The sequence below is a fragment of the Folsomia candida genome, unplaced genomic scaffold (genome assembly GCF_002217175.1).
Source record: "Folsomia candida strain VU population unplaced genomic scaffold, ASM221717v1 Fcan01_Sc003, whole genome shotgun sequence".
Taxonomy (NCBI): domain Eukaryota; kingdom Metazoa; phylum Arthropoda; class Collembola; order Entomobryomorpha; family Isotomidae; genus Folsomia; species Folsomia candida.
Genome location: NW_019091195.1, coordinates 14,030,186 through 14,050,658, shown reverse-complemented (window position 1 = coordinate 14,050,658; position 20,473 = coordinate 14,030,186). Strand labels below are relative to the sequence as shown.

Below are 20,473 nucleotides of genomic sequence, written 5' to 3'. Positions count from 1 at the left end.
TGGCAATTAGCTGAGCCAGAGTGATTAGTGAATGAGTCTAGTAATTCAAACTGATAAGGTAAATGGATTTTCCTTGTTTGAGAGGATTAAATCCCGACGCAGTGCGGAGGTTTGCCACCCGATAAACACGAGGACAAGGTAAAGCCGCTTCGTTGTTGGGATTCTTATACAGATACTGTTTTACTTTCCCCATTACGGACTGCATTTCGTCCATAATTCTTTTATCGTGGTCTTTAATTCCTTCCGTTTCGTCCACGTGTTTAATGGTTATATCGTTCCCGACTTGCCTTCAGGATTATTTCACAAAGTCACTCAGTTAGTCAGGATAGATTAACATTCAATGAAATTGTTCAAGAGTGAATAAAAGACTATGGGAAAACTAGGAAGGAAAGCTAGAATTTTCCTGTCGCGTGGTGGACATTATCTGGACCATGGGTTTGAACGTCACACAACTTTGCACTTTTGCTGTAGAAACATAATTAAAACGCTTAAATATGCTGAATTTCATGAAGTTGCCGTCATTTTCAAGCCGTGAAACAAAAGTTTAATAAAACTGGGAACCATATCTGTTATAATCAAGTTGTGAGACCGACAACTAAATATTCCAACTTTCAGCACAACACTATTTTACCATCAACCTTGTCTGGTTAAGTGAAAGAGATTATCGTATAAAACATGAATCTACTGACTTACTAATAACCCACCCACGGTCGCGTGGTATTTCTCCATAACAAATGACATTGTGCCGTACCTTCCTTGCGAGAGATATGGGAATAAAGGATGAGTGAGTCATATCTATATCATAATGTCGTGCATGTCGACGTACGAATAACAGCCTTGATCCAAAATTGGGGACAGAGTTAATTAAGTCGAGACACTGGAGACATACAATTCGACTTGCACTCCTCCAGCCTTGCGCATCTTTCTCCTCACCATGATTCAATTTAAATTTGAGTTATTTATGGCGTCTTATGATGCCTGATTTGATTCCATTCTGTAATTATGGGGAATGAACGTGGGCTTTGATTGCAATTAGTTGTATGGAGAACCAATTAAAATATCCTCTCGTCTACATAATAACAGAGTACGTATTAAGAGTTATAGGATGAAGTAACCGAGTGCGTAGATTCATCAGGAACGTGAATTCACCCAGCATCACAATTACGTATGCATGTACGAGAGACAAATGGTTCTCAGTTTCAGCTCTCTTTGTAGTATGATGAGGGGGTGTAAAATAAGCGTTGCTTTGAAGTAATGATGAGGGTTGCTTAATTTCATCTAGTGTCAACTGTTCTAGACGGCTCTGCAACTAATCCGTGCTGGTTGCTCATTAGTTTTTCTGCAAAAGAATGTCTAGGGTTTATATTTCTACATTAGACTGTTAAATCTAGTGCAGCCAAAGGAAATAATTCTCAGAACGAGAAGATGAAGGTGGGTAATTAACACGGAGAGTTCACGAGTTCAAAGACAACAGCTGGATAATTTTCAAGAACAAGAAAAGAGTCGGCAGAACATTTCCACTCGACTTTTGACGAATGAAAGTACAAAGGATTAAACGTAATCAGAATAAAAAGTCTCGTCTTCTTTTGACGATGGAATCATCTTTGAAATTCAAAGTCCCTTTGCTCCAGCTCACTAATTACAAAAGAAAGTTGAGTTTACGATTCAACTCTCGACGACTTTAGCTGAATATATTTATAGCGAAAAAGTTGTCGAGTACACAAAAGTTTGTGATTTTATGGATTTTATAAACCCCGTATTTTAATAATTCTACTAAAAATACCGTGCATAGCAGAGAAATTGGCAAAGTTTATTCATTTTAATATCAGCAGACTTGATTGGGTGTCTGTGTCGAGGTTTACACGGTGGGGGCTGATTACGAGCTGAAAGAAAGTGTTAAGTAGCCCGATTAAATTTACGAGGGAAATAACTTCCATCGTGCGAATGAGAACATCAATAATTTTCTTTCAAACTTGTTCAGCTTAATGCGAGAAACGTTGGATGTGGTTGTGGTTTGTTAGTAATTTATGAGAGGCTGAGAGGAGAACAACTTTGTTTTAGTTTTTACTACCGGCGTAAAATCTCATTTTATTGCGAACAAAGTTGAGACATTTGGTTCATTCGTTTAACAATTGGATTGAGTGTATAGCACGGAACCCATTCTAAATTAGCTCTCCGTCGTCGTCCAGCCGTTCTCCAGCTCTCGCAGTAATCAGCCAAGCAACCACACATTGCAATAATATATGCTCTTTTCTGGTTTATGTAGTGATCACCCTGCATTATCGAAGTCAATTCAGTATATTTCAGCAGTGTGATTTGCATCACAAATTCACACTGTGCTTTGAAGAATCTTCACCGTGCCCATTAAGATTCACATCATGATCACCCCGTTGCGACTTCACTTTGTCATTCGATAGCACAGTCTTCCGTTTGGCATAAACTTTGGCTGCTGGGCCCCCTTCTTGTCTGTCACTTTCATTATGATGATTTCCCTCTTTCTCCTCTCATACAAACCAGCCAACCCTTCTTTCCTTCCACCACCAAACTCGCAGCACCCACCCAGCACACACGCAACCTCTTCGAAATGCAACCATTCTCCAAGAAGACCTTGCAGCAACAAATCGCATTTGTACCAAAATTTAGTTGATTTTATGCAAAGCACAATCTCTCCTTGTAATGGCACTTGAATGGGGAGAGTGGAACTAACTGTCAACTGCCACAACTTGTAAATCTTCCTTGGATATTATTTGAGAGGAGGATAGAAAAGTGCAACTTAATTTGGTTAATTTTCTCTATTTTTGTTTGGGATGACTTGCTACGTTCAATGTTTCCTAAGATTCTTCTTGGAAATCTTGAAAATTCAAGTAAACTCCATTACGGAACAATGTCGAGCGAGCAGAGAAATCTAATTATGTATTCCACAGAATCCACCGTTTGTACGAAAGCACAAAAGTATTCTTGCATCTTCAACTCGATTGATGAATGTAGGATTTGGAATATTTAAGTGATTGCGTAAATTGAAGCTCCAAGGAAGAGTTACTCGAATGAGGCAAGAAAACTTGATTTAGACAATTCTTTTGATTTAAAATCATGATTTGTTTGGCATCCAGTAAGATTTTAGATGAACGACAAGATGATGTCTACACTATCAGAAACGTAAATAAAATGGACTTCTCCCAAGTCTGCTTGATTAACCAGAATGAACCAAGAACATGTACGGACGAGGAAATAAATATTATACATTTATGTATGTACATTGATTCGGTCTTCTTTCTCTTTTACAGGGGATTTTGATTAGTCGTGTCTAATCCACTGCAGTGAAATTAATTTTTTCGTGCCAATTATACAATAACCTCGGTCTACCACCGTTATATTTGGTCTCTTTATCATGTCAAAACTACATATGTATACATACTGAACACATTTACTTAATATTGGTAGACGAATGTTGCAATTTCTGTTTCATCCAAATGAATTTGGGCCGCGTGATTGACGAGATTAAAGGCTCCCGCATTATAATAAAATAAAGAATGCTAATGCTGATGGGTCCTTTTCATGCCATTTATTTATGAAGTATCAAGCTGATTGTAGTTTATCCGCGTTGGGTGGATCAGCATGACATGACTGGATCCAATGAAAGACAAGGTTCGAATTATTGTGCATGTTCCGTGGTCAAACGAGATAACCGACAATGCAGTTCAGATGGATACATATGTAGGCATTTAGAAGCTCATTACTCGGGGTCTCCACCATGGATCGCAAATCTAATCGTGGTCCATCACGAAAATTGAGTCGTAATTTGAATTATAAACATAACCCGGGTGAAAGGTTCCTGGGATGAATTTGGAACAGTGATAATGACGCAAAAGGCAGATAGATTGTGGGAATCGAGAGGAAATGACCCGATCATCCAATCATCATTACGGCTGATCGTGGTGGTGGTCAGCTTAATGAATGGGATTCAAGTAATATTATTTGTATGAATTATTCGGTCCATCAAAATACGATTTCGGCAGAAAAAGTTCACAATCCGAGAAAGGAGTAAATTATTCAGGTTCAGATTTGGAAACATCGGCTTTGCATTTCTTGTTGTGAAAGAATAAATTCCCATGGACAATATAGTATCACCCATTGTTAAAGGATTTACTGCTTCAAATTTTTCGTACATGTGTCAAAATGTAATTGCCTAACTGAGGTTGCCCAAATAAACTGAAATTCCCTTTGAAATAGAATCTCAATTCCCAATCTCGTCTTGTGCTGTAACACTGGTTCAAAAATCCATTTAATGAACCTTCCCTCTGCTTCGTCCCCAACCGTCTAAATAAACGCAATCCAATTTCATCCTTCAACTTCAACGTGACGAACGCTATCTGTGCGTGAGACAATCTTATAATTATAGTTTCCATCGTATGTACGTATTTTACCATAATACATGCCCCACTCTTGCCAAGTGTGCCGTCTTCTCCAACAATTTATTATTAAAAGTGGCAATCACAAGTGTTTTTGAGTGCACTTAGGCTCCCCACCACTGCTCGAATTCTTACTTGACATTGGACATTAAGACGGGCAGTGCTCGTTGTGGAAGCGTAGTAATGAGTGAACTTTTAGATTTTAGAGTAAATTGAAGGAAACAGCGTGCTCGTAGGCTGCATTGTTTGTATTACATTAGACTTGTGGGGGAACGACGATAAGCCATTACCTATGTACTTATATCGTAGGTAGTAATGGTTTATCCTTGTGGATGTTTTGCCAAACTTTAAGCATACAACTAACTAACTAAATATGTGTGCAAGTACGCTGTGCTGCAGAGTTGTGGATGTAATTTAAGTCAAGATGATAAACTCTTGTGTTGTAAAGGAAGATGAAAGAGGAAGGTCCATCGTATACTCTGAGTCGGTAATTTAATTTATCCCAGCGACCAATTCCAATTCAATCTGTTTCCAACTTTCCGACCAAGTGAACTGAACATTTAAGTTGCTCTTATTTGACTCTGATAAATCAGAGCAGATCTTGAAACTACCGTCACCAGGGAGGACTACAGGACACAGCGATGCCAATACAAAGAGCACTGGCGAGCGCTTAATGAAGCACCCCTGCAATGCAAACAACTACACTTAAGATTAATCCAATCTTATTTATCTGTCTGATAATACTTGCTCCTCCTTCGTCCAAATGCTCGGGGACCACGCTCTCACTCTCGGAGATGATACAAACTCAATTACGTTTTCAAAGGTTCATTAAAAGTTTTGTTTCCTATATTGCCATATTTATAGCCTCCTGATTAGATTACTTTGAACATTTTGTTGTGTGTGTTATTGCATTAACGCCATGATACAGTTCCACGCGAGAGATAGTTGTAATCAATTTTCTCCGAGTGGGTGAGACCAAATTGAAAAATTGAGCCTCACCTTGTGAAGGAGGCGTCGTCCTCTGTATGGGTCCCACTCCAATCCAACTTAATAAATGTGCGTTCCCGTTTCTTCTATCTCACCTTGGAGAGTAAAGGTCGATTCTGGAGACGGACAAAGTTGTTCCATCCGCATCTGCTAAATTCAGGAGAAAAGCTTTCATTTCTTGTCCTGGTAGTGAGACTGGGATGAGGTTACGGAAGGAATTTATAGGCTACAAGCATCTATATGGTGGTTATAAGGGTCGGCAGGAGACTGACTGACAGTGCACTTTATTTCGCAACCTCACTCACTCGCAATGTGGGATGAAGTGAAAAGAGTTTGGTTCACTTCTTGGCCATTAAAAATCCAACACTTTCATTTCATCCTTCCTCCATTACTCCTGCTACATTATGTAAGCAAAAAGCAAAGCTGATTTGCAAAAGGAAAGTTTTTATTCGTCTTGGTCGCAAGAGATTGTGAGTAATGGAGTGAAGTGATGGAACAGTTTTATGTACATACTTACATGCATGCGAATATGTACGAATGTACATATGTAAATATGGACTTTTGTTTAGTGCGTTCTACATAGGTTCCATACAAATATTTTTGCAACTGAGCTCTAAATGAATAGCAAAACATTTAAATTAATGGATTAATATTTTACGAGGTAGCAAACCCTGTTTCATTTTCTACTTGTTTTGCAAACTTTTAAGCTTTCATTCACTAGATATATTAGAAAATCAACAGAAAATGGGGTTTTGCGACTCTTTAAGGGTGACCCTCCCTGAAGTCACAACAATCATCAATGATGAGGATAAATGAAGCGTCAACTTGACGTCTAAAACCTTACTGAATGGCAGAGACAGGTGACGACTTGGATGTAATGACTCTGTGCCCAACTATCCTTTCTTGCCGTCAACTCAACTTCCGTGAGTCCTCATCCATTATTTTGTCCAACTTTGCTTGTCCAGCTCAATTTGAGATAACAATAATGACCGCTCTCTCACCTTCCATAATTCTACCAAAACATACGCATAGCAGCAGAAGCAAAACACACCGTTTGCCTGGAGAAAGATATAAGTTGTCCGTTGCCTTTAAGGAAAATGATTCTCTTATTGGTGCCTACAATAGTGCACTTTCATAAAAGAGGGCTTGAGGATAGGCACAGCTATAAAGCACGGAAGGAGGAGGATAATGCTGTATATTAGGCTGGACCGAAAAGAGGAAGAACGACATGCTAAAACTAGCTCTATGCGTAAACTCACCAATCCACGGGAAATCTGCTCACTCCAGCGTCGCTTTCTTTTCCCTTAATAAAATGAGTCTCACTGTGCCAAGTTGTTTGCCACTCAACGCACCAAAGCTCGTAGGTATATAATATTTACCTGGTTAGCCAAGTAGAATGAGGTCCGTAAGTACAATGGCACGAGGTGAGAGAGGAAGTGTAATCGCACTTTCACTTTATGTAGGATCCAACGCTAGGTTCCCACCTCTCTCCGTCAGACGGAATCGCTAATGCACTCCCTTTATTCAGAAGCACACGCCAAGGAAGGAAGAGTCTGTGGCAGTATGCAGGCCCTGCTCACCGTAGGTGACAATTTTGTTCCGATACGAGAATCGGTAGTTCGGATCTTTTATCCGAGAAAATTTATCGTCCACTTTCTCAAGCTTTTGTTACATTTATTTTTCACAATTCACCAGTGAGCGAAGGAACGAAATATAACACAAGATAATGTACGAATGTTGAATGGGATGTCCAATTCTCCTGAGAGTTTCTCTTAATTTATGAGAATTGAAAACCGCTTTCAGTTTCTCATCCGACGCATCTAACTCGATTGCAGTGATTGAATTAATTGCTTCTTGTTAAGTCGAGATGCTTACTTACTGACTTTGTCAAGTCAAGGCAATGTTGGATTCTGAATGGGACAGAAAAATTATTCTAGACGTCGCCCATTCCCTTCAGCGAATGTACATGCATATAATATGTGGTCAATCCAAGTTTCTGTACCTCCTTCAGAATTTTATAGTAAAGTCACGTACCTTCAGCTTTGTTGTGTATTTTTATAACTGGAGCCCATCCACTCAATTCACATCCATCCAGTCCACCAGCAAGTCTGTGCGAGAGTTGGTTCAGGCAGTGGGGGAGTTCAATAAGACGCTAACTCAAGATCAATATCGAAATCGACAATAAATGACCGGACAGGAGCTATCCCCTCCTTTTCCTCGAACAAGATTGACACGAGCTCCCTTATTTCATAAAAATTCTGACATATTTATTTCAGGTAGAAGCAAGTTTCAGATTGGACACAAACGTCCGTCAGGATCGGACACACAATCTTGCACAAATTCAGATTGCAAAAGTTTGTCCAATTTGCCGTCTTTCAGTGCACATTATTCGCTATTGGGGAACCCATTTGCGATTTCTTTCAGAACAATAGCGTGGGCAGGTATAGTAAATAGGAACTCATGATAATGACATCCTGCTTAACTCCTGCAGCCCATTCACTGGCACAGCCAATAAGTTGTTGGATAAGAATCGGTTGGAATATAAAATACGTCCATCAATGGAGACTGAATGAGTCGTTTATATTCATGAACTTGGAAATTGAATTCGTGTATTTGGAGTGAACGCAAGAAGAAATGGCTAAAGAGAGAGCCACATGGTCTGGAAAGGAAGGATGAGACCTCACAAATGAACTGCCCGATAGTACATACTCGTCCACTGGAATGTTGGCTAAGGTTCTTGCTTTGTGAGTTGAGCTTGTCCTCGATTCGCAAACCAAAGTCAAGTCAAGTTATGACGGTTACTATGAATACACTGTCATATCTGAGACATTGCAGTCAATCGTGCGTTCTTTTCTCTGCGAAAACTTGTCCAAGAAGAGAGAGAAGAGATGAAGTCATAAAATGCCTCTTTACTTTTGCCTTCACCGAAACAAAGTCCGTTCCTGAGATGCTGCAGCTGGGGGCGCACAGTCCAGCTATATTTATGTACGAGATGACAAGACAAGCCGTGATGAGTTTCGGTAGCTCCTTCAACAAATGATAATAAAAATATTACTTGGCAATTTCTTGACTTTTTGCTGACAAGTAGTCTCATGAAGTCATGTTGCAATCTCACTTCTCCTCTTGTTCTATTTTTCTTATCTTCACCATTCCATTTCTCATTCCCACTCTTGCGTATGTAGCAAAGTCTGATAAATCTCAAGTGAAGTAATATGTTTCTTCCTCGTTATAACTCAATTGGCCAATGCCGTTGATGGCAATTGATGAGCAGAGCAGATAGCAGAAATTGGTTTGGCGAGCGCCCTCCTCGTTCCGTATAATAAATCGAACAGTTTTACGCAGTTGAATGCCTTGTTTGTGGTCACGCACTGCAAAAAATCCTTTCTTCTCTTGCCGGGTTACTTCATACACGACCGGAACCCAGAGTACGGTATCAGGGAACACACTTTGCTCGTCCGTCTTGCATAAAATGTGAGGAGAGTGAAGCCGGTTGGAGAGGGAAAGGAGCGGGGAAAAGGTAAGTAATTGATATCTCAATGTGTGCAATAAGTGGATAGATATGAATGGAAATTTCGTGAAAGAATCTCTCAATAATGATCACTTTTTATTATTTTATGGTGCAGGGAGCAGTGAGACGACTCTGAGACTAAACGTGTGAGAATGGCAGAACGTGGCCGTGTCTCTGAAACGAGAGACTGAAAATGAGGTGGTGCGGGTAGGATGGAAAGGAAACACCGAATCGGTGGAGTAACTTCATGCTTCAAGCATCGACCCGTTTTTTAATCTACCAACACATGCGCTCCACTCCATGCATCCCGGCTTCTTCTCGCTCCCCTTTGAATTTCAAGTTTACTGTTTTTATTTCCACCAACAAACTTTCCTTTCGGATGGATTTTGGTTTCGTCTCGTTCCAAAGTTCCCTGCAAATAAGATTTGGCCGTTTACTTGGAGGCCAAGACAAGACGAGATAGATTTCTTTGTGTGAAGGGACCGCACATTCAAGAGCCAAGAGCATGCCGGAGGAATAAAATAATGGATGTTGGATGTCCAGACTTTTTTTAGCTCCTACATACATACGAATGTACGAGTATGTAACATGCATAGTACATAAATACAAGCGTGGTACTTACTATCTACGAGAAGCGAGGGCTCGAGAAAATGCGTTTGAATTTTTGCAAAGCTTGTTCTCATGTTCTTCAAGAGGATTTTGAATCTCTCTCAAATAGCCGTTTGTCTTGGGCCTGTCGTTACGTTAATTTAATGCTTGGATAGTTGTCTTGTCTTCAACAGAGGATTTGTAAATATACTCTCGACTACATACTCTCGAGCTCCCACTCAAGTCGTGGCTTTGATGGTCACAATTCGTTTGTTCCAAGAGGTCAGACAAACTACAAAGACAGTGGTTCAGAATGGTCTCCAATGTGACTGGCTGAAGGATAAAAGTTATAACGTTGAAAGTGCCAAGGAGGAAATTGAATGGTTGGTGGTGGATTTGGTGAGCCAAAGATTAATAGTCTATTAATGACCTTCGCCAATGATTAGCTCCTCTCCCATTATTTTTACTTAGTTGTTGACATCTGACATTGAAAATATGGAAGAGATGATTTGGAAAAGAATGGGCTTGCCACGAGCATTTTACGACATTAATTATTTCCTTGAGACGAGATCATTCTTCATAATTTGACATTAAAAATAGGACGTCTATATTTATTACATTTACCCATTTTTACAAATCTCTGAACTTACGTACAAGTTATTTATACATACCTGTGTTTCTGTTAGCCTTAATCAACTGATGGTTTACGAGGGTTACAATTTCTAATGAGCCGTTGAAATAATGCTTGTTACAAAGGCGACGTAGTGTGGCGCGAGAGAAAGTCTCACGTGGAGTGTCAAAAAATAAATGAAATGTGAATGCAGTGTGAAATCCGAAATATGTGGAAATGATTTATTTACCTCGTGTTAGTGGGTTGGTATTCTTATCGCCCAGAAGTTGTAATATGACCACCACACACTCACTCACGGAGAAAGAAGAAGGAGGAGGACGAACCAGAAGGGAAAATGTACGCTTTTACTTCTTATTGCTGCCAAGATCCACATTTCGATCTCATCCATCCACCCTCTTCTCTACAGCTTTCTTTACTCAACGAAATTCTTTTCTTCTCCACAACAGCCACCACCAGCTCCAATTTGCGGTTCCCATTCTGCACGTATACGATTTGCTAATATCCCAGACCCCACAGCGGTATAATCCAGTCGTAAAAATTCTAGCATCAGATGCCCAATTGAGGGTCAAGACGAAATTAATTAGTACATCTTTTGAAAATTTCTTAGGCAAAGGGAAAATGCAGTTATTCATGCGAACAGAGCCTTTCGCATAATGAAACAAGTCTCATATTCAGCAGCTTACTACAGCTTAAAACTAAGAACTGAACAGCAGATTCTACATTTCTTATTATAACTAAATATGCACTATGAGTACAAAACGCATGATAATCAAGAATCAGATTCTCGTTCTCTCTCGTAGTATTTGGTAGTCAAATGAATTTTGTATGCAGATTTAAATGAGAAGCCGCAGCACATGTTCCTTCCTTGATTATGCCACAAGAGGAGTCGAGCAGTGCGGGTGAAACTCTTTCAACTTTCACTCTTCTTCCTGTTGTTGCATTGCATGGGCTTCAATCTGTTGGCGCTGGCTGACAAGGAGATGCATCCGAAAGATAACGAAATACAATTGGATTCAGCTCTAGACGACAATCAAACGAAATCTTCACAAGTCGAACCAACTTTCAATTCATTCAATAACAGCGAAATGAAAGTCCCAAAGTCTATTTTGGTTGCCTTTGTTCTTTGTTGTCTGTCTAGTGTTGAGTAAATACGAGGAACAAAATAGAATCAGAAGGCATTGACAGTCCACCGATGCAACGATTCGGTTCGAGAAAACGGCCGCATTTGATTTTGAGGACTTTAAAATAAACCAAAGTTCATAGTAAAAGTCAGTTCAGAGTTTACAGAGTGCACGTATTGTAGACTTTTCTGGAGCGAGCTGCGAGAAAGCCAAAGACGACGATACTTCTCTGCCAACTACCCAAAACATGAAGTTATCCTGCATTGTTACATATTGTTAGTGGCACGGAAAACTGAAGAAGCGCTGAATTGGAAGACTGAGGATTTCTCGTTTTTTTGGTAATCTTGAAAGTCCACAATCCTCTGTTTCGATCGAAGGAATAAGCAAAAAGCAGATGGGGCATGGATGGTCAGATGCATTGCAATCTTTTGTATCCCGCTTGCTTTTACTTTTAAATTGTGAACGGCTATAGTCCCTTCTATTGTACACATGCTAAAGTGTCGGTAACTTCTGAAATGTAGAATCATCACGACATAAAATATTTTCTACGCAACGAAAATTTTCACATTTTAACGCTCCTCGTTGGCTATTTGAATATATCTGTATTCGCTCAACTTTAATTTAAATCGGGAACATGTATTCTACTTCAGCTAAAGTCACGTGAAGCACTGAAGAGTTGAATAAAATATCGATATGACTCGCCAATATTTCACATTCATCTTCATACATGTGTAAGCGTAGTTTAAAGTTGTTCATATAAATTGTACATTTTATTCAGCAATACGAAACTTTGAGAACAATGTGCAGCTCATGCACCCGCACATTGACTGATTTACAATTTGACATACGTATGTATGAAATTTTACTTTTATATTACACATTTATTCAACCTCCAGTGATGCAGCAGACCAGCCAGTAGTTCTTCATTGATTTAATTACAAAATTGGTCTGCATGCAAGTAATATGCGCATTTTTAGAGCAATACTGGGAAAGACGAGTACATGTATAATGGGAAACCGGACTTTTTATGTTACGTGCTCACACTCTCTTAAACAGCTTCATGTTATGTATGGCACAGACAAGATGAGTTTTCTTGAGGGTGAATATTTTTTCAAAGAAAGGAAGTCCGCACCCGGAACTTGTCTTATTTGTATTTATTTCATTTTTTTCCAATTTGGAGGGGACGCGTCCAAGTGAAAATTGGAATTGGAAAAGGGGAAATGTTGAATAACTCTAATTTAGGGGTGATCAATTTGATTATTTTGACAGCTTCTTATTGGCCAACTATCTTTTTCGAGATCAATCCCCATAAAAAAATTCCGCGAAAAGTATTTTTGTTCCGAGTAGTATATAATTATTCCATTCTGCAAATTTTGAGTATCCAACCAGGAGCTGTCATCATAAAGAAATATCTGTTCTTCCATACGCAGCCACCATTTAGCCGTGTGTAAAGTGGATTAGCCAAGTGAGGCATAACTCGGAGGATGAGAAAGTTGTGGGTGTAAAATGAATGCAGCAGGTCTCACAATTCAAGAAGGCACTTCTCACTCTGGGAGATGACTGCGGCGGCGATGGTCGAGAGGGATTTGATATCATGCACGCCTTAGGAGTTGGTGGTTGTCGGCTGGAAAGTTTTAGTTGGGTGAGAGGGAAGCTATTTATAAAGACCATTTCTGGTGGAAGTAGCCCATCATCAGCGCACAGAGTGGGTTCAAGTGAGGCAACGTGCGTGTAAGAAATATAGTTATTTTTTTCTCTGGGGCTTTTTTCCCTTATCGTCCTTATCTTCCCACTTCCCAAGTCTCTGGAGAATTTTACAATTTTTATTCCGGTCTCCAACCAGGCTATCTGTGTACTTGTAATGTGATGCTCTTCCGTTTACCTTCTCCTCTCTGCAATGGGAGGAGAAAGTCTCGTCTCATCCTGACCCTCTTCTTCCCTTACGCCGCACTTCCCCATCATTCCGCTCACTAAGTCGCACATTGTTGTGCTGCTTAGTGATTCTCTTGCTTCAGTTTTGATCCTGAAACGACTTTCATTGAGTTATGCGAGGTATGCAACTCTTTATAGAAAGAAAGTTTATCTAATCGTGCATCGTCTTGTGCAACGTAATTGGTTCATGTATTACCATTTTAAACATTAAATTACAATGAGCATGAGAAATATATGTGCATCCACAGCACATGTGAATTAATTCGGTATGAATTTAGAGGAAATTCAAAGTCATTGAATTCATGTGGGAAGTTGGCAGGTGCAACCAGCAATAAAAAGCGGCTGGTGAAAGTACACAGCTTTTTAAAACTTTGTTTTTTGGAATCACCATGATCTTGAGCACCACTTGTCTGAAGTAGCGGGTCGGGTCATCATACCTGGATCAAGTGATTCCTTAATGCACTAAAACAGTTGGATGTCTGGGTCTCAACGAGAAAAGTTTGTTGAGAGAAAACTTTCACTCCTGCATTTTCTGATATTCAGTTTCGATGGAGGAAGCTGAAGAGCACCGATGCGTTTCTGAGAAACGGGTATTCTTTCTGGAAGTTTACATCTCCATTAATCACAAACATCAGACATGTAATTTTTGTTAATTTTCTGAATTTTTAGGGTTCCTAATTACTTTCTTTATGTTATAAGGAACCAATATTAACCGGAAGACCGTTTGTTATAATTATGACCTTTAATTTTATTACTTCAAAATTGTCTGGATCAATTATACCGAACTTACAGAACAATTCTCGCAATTTTTTACCCAATAGATATAAAAATTACTGGATCATTTTTCTGAATGTTTGCAGAGATAGAAAAATATCAGCATTTACTGTTCTCATTCATTCATAGGATTCCGTGTGAGTGTTGACAGTCACATCATCCATCTCGATTCTGATGGGGCTGAAGATGGACGACCTTCCTTCCGACGCTCTGAAGCCTCTTATTATATTGATAGAATTGTTGTAAGGTCGGCTCAACGAGTTTCCCCCATTTCTTTGCCAAGCACTCGCCTCAACAATTTTTCGTACAGATATTTTCATCCGTAAAATTTCTTCTTAGAAACCAACCCAACTGGGAATTTCTCACACATCCAACGTCCTTCCCTACACAAGTATTCGACTGCTGACAAGACAGAAACGATGAGATCCAATCTTGGAAGTCAGAAACAGCAAGAATGTCCACGAGGCAGTAGTGGCTTCATATCGAAAATATTTATTAAAGTCTCTAAAAAATTCAAATTACAATGAAAGATGATTTCAAAGATTATCCAGACTGGATTGTCAACCCGTAGTAAAGTGATGCTGGGCCTGCATTCAGTTGATTTTGGGACACAATTCAAATAGTAATTTTCTCAGATTATTGAAACAATTTTTGCAGAAATTGAAAACAATGTTAGCAAACAATAAATCTTATGTCTGTTATTCAGGATCTGGTATGTATTGTTGTTTTAAGATTTGAGTGAACGTGATTCAGGACATTCACCAGGGCTTATCTAGTCCAATTATTCCAGAGTTTCCTTTGCTTATTGCGCTCGTCTCAGGCGCTGAGTTATGATGAGCCCATAACTATTTACACGACATTGAGATTTTATAAAGTCAAATAAATCCTTCGAACGTCTCAACTCTATAGGCAAATGAATGATAGAGTTGAAGACCCTTGGCCATCAGGTATCCTGTAAAAGAATAATAATACGGGTAAAAATATGTAATGCTTCAACGAAAAAAATATAGCAAAGTGAAAAATATGTCGTACCAGATTCTCCACTCAAACACAGTTTTACAAGTTCCATTTCAAATGAATGGCAGGATATTGATTCAACTTACTTAGCTTTCTTGAGGTTAATTAATACAAACTACGAGTTTATGTATATTTGCAACAATTTAACTTTCACAAGTAACTTTTAACAGGTACATATTGGGAAGAAATAATCATGATTATGTATTGCTGCTTTGAGAATTTGTTTGTGATAACAAGGTTTAAAGATTGTACATTTGCAACTACGTACTTTTATCCATGTGTGTATTAAATGTGACAGAAATCTTAATCAAAGACAAAAAATGGATGATTTCATAAGTAAACATCATTTTATAAAGTTAAATTATTTATTTTGAACAACGTATTTTCATCAAAGCTTACAGACAAAAGTAAATATAATTAACCCCTGCTTCTAACATAGTTGAGCAGCCCTTCGGAATCTTCACAGACAAAAGGTTTCACATGGAACATGCTTTTATGTGATTGGCCAAAGAACCTATATGGCCACATTCTTTGTTACACTTTGGGCACACAAAATTTTTGTCTTTGCAACCCCTGTTTCTGTGTATGTTAAGTTTTGAAAGACGCTTGAAATCGTGGCCACAGTCTACACAAATTGTCACATATGGCGCCCCTGGACATTGGTTCATCGCTATATGGCGTGCTAAAGTACCAGGGCGTCCAAAATCATTTTTGCACACAATGCATACTGTTTGAGGAGGGCCATTGCATTTAGCAACGTGCTTGTTTAAGTTGCCTCGGGCAACTGTAAATTTGCCGGTGGGTTTATATCCACACTTGGCACACTCGAGCTGAACAACTTTGTCGTTGATGATAATTGGAGGGTGCAAGACGATTCTTTTTAGAAATGGCATGGCCAGATCATGAGCTGTAGCAATTTTATTGCTACACTTTATATCTACATGGTCACTAAGACTCAAATCCATGTCATACAAAGGAAGAAAAGTCTGGTGAAGGTCTTGCATGGACTTCGATGTGATTACATAGTCCAAAGTGGATGTGATGTGATTCACCTTGTTAGAATTATGTGGAGCATGCCATGTAAATACATTTGGTTTCCACAGCTTATCTGCAACATTTCGAAAACCATACTTCTTTATGATTTTCTGTAGTTGGCCAAACAACTTGGACCTTCTGTCTGGGTTCGTGTTGGGCTTTAATTTTTGCATATTCATATCTCCAAGCCAAATACAATGTTCGTCTTTATATTTTCTACATAAAACTTCAATTGTTTTTAACCATTTTTGCTGTTCAGCTGGTCTTGTTGGAAGACTTTTATTGTTTGATGGGAAATACAAATTGAAAAACAATATCGCTTTATCAAGCAAATCACAATCCACCTCCACCATCATCAGCCTTTCAGGATTTACTGGCTTGTTAGGATTTGATGAAGTAAGCGTCAGATGTTCGACTTTGACGTTTTTATAAAATAAACAGACACCATAGCTCGATCTTGAAGGGTCTGAGTTCCACTTGACAGATGAATGAAAAATGGACTCATATCCATACTGCTGTTTTACAAAATCAGCTATTTTCTGTTCGTCCTTCTCTTGAAGCATACTTTCCTGAATAAAAATCAGGTGGCTATCATTCCAATGAGGCATCATCTTTGTAATTTTTTTTTCGTTGATGCCTTCAGCATTCCAGGAATGGTAATGTAGAATTTGAGACATTTTATAATTTTCATTAATCGTACAAAGCAATTATTTATTGATAATCGCACAATAGCAATTATTTATTGATAATCGCACAATAGCAATTATTTATTTATAATCGCACAATAGCAATTATTTATTTATAATCGCACAATAGCAATTATTTTAATATGTAATGAATAAAACTAATGTAATAAAAATATAAATACATAAATCTAAAACGAAGCCGACGATGGACGATGGACAAAAAAGATGACGAATATTCCCTGCAAATCACACAAATTATAGTTTAATTACTTTGCTAACCTAGTTTTGTTGTAATTTATAAGTTCAAATATACCTAGACCAATCGCCACGGAGAAGAAAATGAAAAATCGAAGGAAAACGAAGACGATCTTGACTGGACGTCGAAAAGATAATCCTGCAATCCCGATTAGTAACAAACCAATACAAAATAGTATTACTTTCTAACGTAGCTTTAATTTGAATGCGTCAATAAAGATCGTAGAAAAATATTTACCTTCAAGGAGGGAAGGAGACAATGCGAAAAATCGATGGAAAACGACGACCGGTGGAAGAACTGTGGATGATCAACCTATACAACCATTAATTTATGAATATGCTTTGCTAACCTAGCTTTATTATTACTTTTATTAATTAAATCTAAAAAACTACTTACCAAACAGCTGAAGACAGCAGACGACCAACTATTACGATGATGACGATGATTATGAGAGGAGAAGAAAATAGTTATGAATTGCACTAAAAAATAAATGAATTAATATTATTTATTATTATTTGGGGCTTATCAATGATGAAATTATTAATTATTTAAAAATTACCGAATTTCTTCAGGAGAGAGAGTGTTCCACCCTGTATGTTTGACGAGAGAGAAGTAAGTGAGCGGGCAGCAGTCAAAACGTTGACTTGAGTGCCACCACCACCACTGCTGCCCGCTCACTTACTTCTCTCTCGTCAAACATACAGGGTGGAACACTCTCTCTCCTGAAGAAATTCGGTAATTTTTAAATAATTAATAATTTCATCATTGATAAGCCCCAAATAATAATAAATAATATTAATTCATTTATTTTTTAGTGCAATTCATAACTATTTTCTTCTCCTCTCATAATCATCGTCATCATCGTAATAGTTGGTCGTCTGCTGTCTTCAGCTGTTTGGTAAGTAGTTTTAGATTTAATTATCAAAGTAAAAGTAAAGCTAGGTTAGCAAAGCATATTCATAAATTAATGGTTGTATAGGTTGATCATCCACAGTTCTTCCACCGGTCGTCGTCTTTCGTCGTCTTTCGTCGATTTTTCGCATTGTTTTCGTTGAAGGTAAGTATTTTTACAATATTTATTGAAATAAATCAAATTAAAGCTAGGTTAGCAAAGTTTTTATATTATTTTTAAATTTACAGATGGGAAAGTATAACCATCAGGTTACGGTGAGTGGACTCCCTTTCGGGAGTCCATTTACTTTGAGCGTTCCAGGCAGTAGTGGTGGAAATCGTGGCGGTGATGGGAAGCGCGGTGGTGGTGGTGGGAAGCGCGGTGGTGGTGGTGGAAACGTTAAGGGTAAGTTCCATATTATAAAATGCAAAGGGATACCAGTTTTTAATTTTATTATTATTTAATTTTAGCCAAGAACAAGAAGAACCAGCGATGTTGGCGCTGTAAGGAGAAAGGACATTACGGAAGGTAACGAATTACATATTTCATGATTAAACTGATAACTATACTTTCTCTATTAGCTCTAATTTAATTTGCTTCTTTTACAGTGAATGCAAATATCAAGAAGAAGAGGCTTCTGCCAAGAAGGCAGAATTTTTAAAGAAAAAAAAAAAGAGGACTCTGCTACTACTGCCACTACTTCTGCCGCTGCTTTCAAGCCTCCATTCGCAGGGTGGAAGCCAGGTTTTGTTATGCCTACCCCACCTACTCATAATAATGATGTCACCATGGGTTAGAAAAAATGCTACCGGTCTTATTGAAAGTGGACTACTTAGTTTAAGAACAAATTTACAAAATCATCGTAAAGATCCGTCCTTAAAATTAGTTTAGTTAAAATATATTTAAATCTTTTGTTTTTGCTATATCGATCGACGTAGTTGTTATCATCTTGAATGTCGCAGTGGACCAATTTTAAACATACTTAGTTGTACGGCAGAGATATTTTATTTCTTCAAATGTGTTCAATAATATTATACATATTTTATTGTTATTATTGTAGAATGCGTTTTATATCTGTGTTGTATAAACTAGAAACGTTAATAATCTACGGAAAAAAATACATGAGCATTCATTATTTATTTTTGTGCAGTAATTCCACTTATTGATGATGATTGTGTTTTAGAGTCTTATTTAAACTTCAAAGATTTCAACCTCTTCTGGGTCAAACAAGGCACGCACTCTTGCCTGTTGAGAATTTTCCATTAAATTATTGACTCGAATGTCGCTTGAGAGATCAGAGAATCGTTGTTTCCCGTTTGAAGCTTGAATAAGTTTTTCTGATTTTATTGGAACAATTTTAACTGTGTCTTCATTAACTGTCAATTCATCGTTTGTAGGAAACATGCTATCATCTCCTCTTATTTCATAAGTACTTTTCAATTCCGTGTCAATTCTCCTAAATACAGAGGAACAACAAATAGAGAGATAACAACAAAGTAAATAAAGGGATTTCATCTCCTCTGCTGCCTCCCTTCTTGCCTGCTTCTGTGATCCACCTCATCTTGTTTGCAATTTATGGACAAAACCACGACCAACGACTGAAACATGTCGATAAATATATTGGCCCTCTTCACACTTGCAGCCATTTCATCACATCTCACGTAACATTTTACGATGGTCCATGTTTTCTTCTAACAAAACGGATGCGACACGTTACGATTCATACGAGGCCACTGGGATCCATCCCATTCAACTCGACTGTGAGAATTTCCATTTCTGTCCTCTCCTCACATGCACGCTCGTCCAATTCTTATTTCTGGAGGCACAGCCAGTTGTACTTTACGGCGTTATGTTATGTATGTCGAATTGATGCCTATCAATGTCGATTTGTCAGGTAGACAGTCCCTCAGGAAATGAAGCACTGCACTTGGACGATGAATAAAGGATCCAGAGGGTGTAAAAGTGAGCTTGATCTGGGGAAGGAAAGTAAGTGAAAGAAAATGGTTAGACGACGTAGGCTCTGAATAAATGTTGAAATGAATTGGGATTCCATCTATAGCTCAGCACCACCACACTTTATTGCGGCCACTTATTTTAGCTTAGTCATCCTCCTGGAATTTGTCACTTCACGTTAAGCTTACGTTGGAATGCCTGTGGCCATAATATTCTCCCAATACGGCATATTTGCGACTTCAGGACTTTTGTCTCATACATCTTGACGAGTGAAACCATCTTTTTGAGGTGATCCAACCTACCTACGAGTATACTGCTCAAGAAATACAGCTACTGGCTTGTTCAATCCGCTTCCTATTATGGCAGGGAAATATATACTTTAGCACGAGCGATGGCTTCGTAAATCTATCCCATAAAATCAAAGAGGTTATTGTTCAAGAGCTATTTCACTGACTGTCAGCCTTGTCACCTTTCCGGGTAATTTTACCACTGAATTAATAGCAACCATTCCGCCAAAATGTTGGCAAAAGCATGCAATGAAACCAACCCACCGCAGGTACAAGGAGTAAGTATATAAATATATCTTTATTTTACGAGAAAAGCGGCACGAGGGCGCTTGTGTGACTTTGAAAACAGGATTTATTTCCTCTCCACTGGATAAATTAGGATTAAGATGATCTCAAG

At 38.4% G+C, this 20,473-nt stretch overlaps 2 protein-coding genes and 1 long non-coding RNA gene across 6 annotated transcripts in view; 1 reads left to right on the top strand and 2 right to left on the bottom strand.

Annotated features, from left to right (window-relative positions):
• The window catches only part of LOC118435065 (mucin-5AC-like), a 49,786-nt gene extending 40,665 nt beyond the window's left edge, over positions 1-9,121 (bottom strand). Inside the window, exons 1-4 of one of the 4 annotated variants that reach the window (XM_035850186.1) lie at positions 7,431-9,121; positions 6,776-7,306; positions 6,656-6,699; positions 5,409-5,546 (exon numbers count right to left, since the gene is read on the bottom strand). The gene's annotated coding sequence lies outside the window, so the exon portion shown is untranslated. Of the gene's footprint in view, positions 1-5,408; positions 5,547-6,655; positions 7,307-7,430 lie in introns of all 4 variants that reach the window. The other 3 variants (XM_035850187.1, XM_035850184.1, XM_035850185.1) reach the window with 3 other exon arrangements.
• A 7,690-nt stretch (positions 9,122-16,811) lies between these two features.
• On the bottom strand, positions 16,812-17,553 carry LOC118435059. Its single transcript, XR_004834459.1, has 3 exons — positions 17,504-17,553; positions 17,341-17,423; positions 16,812-17,256 (listed from the first exon to the last, which is right to left on the bottom strand). It is a non-coding gene; the product is annotated as an uncharacterized LOC118435059 (long non-coding RNA).
• A 55-nt stretch (positions 17,554-17,608) lies between these two features.
• On the top strand, positions 17,609-18,903 carry LOC118435058. Its single transcript, XM_035850168.1, has 6 exons — positions 17,609-17,679; positions 17,760-17,842; positions 17,924-18,001; positions 18,085-18,241; positions 18,307-18,364; positions 18,445-18,903. The coding sequence occupies exons 4-6, from the start codon at positions 18,085-18,087 to the stop codon at positions 18,725-18,727; spliced, it is 498 nt and encodes a 165-aa protein (XP_035706061.1). The 5' UTR covers positions 17,609-17,679; positions 17,760-17,842; positions 17,924-18,001; the 3' UTR covers positions 18,728-18,903.
• Positions 18,904-20,473: the final 1,570 nt, after the last annotated feature.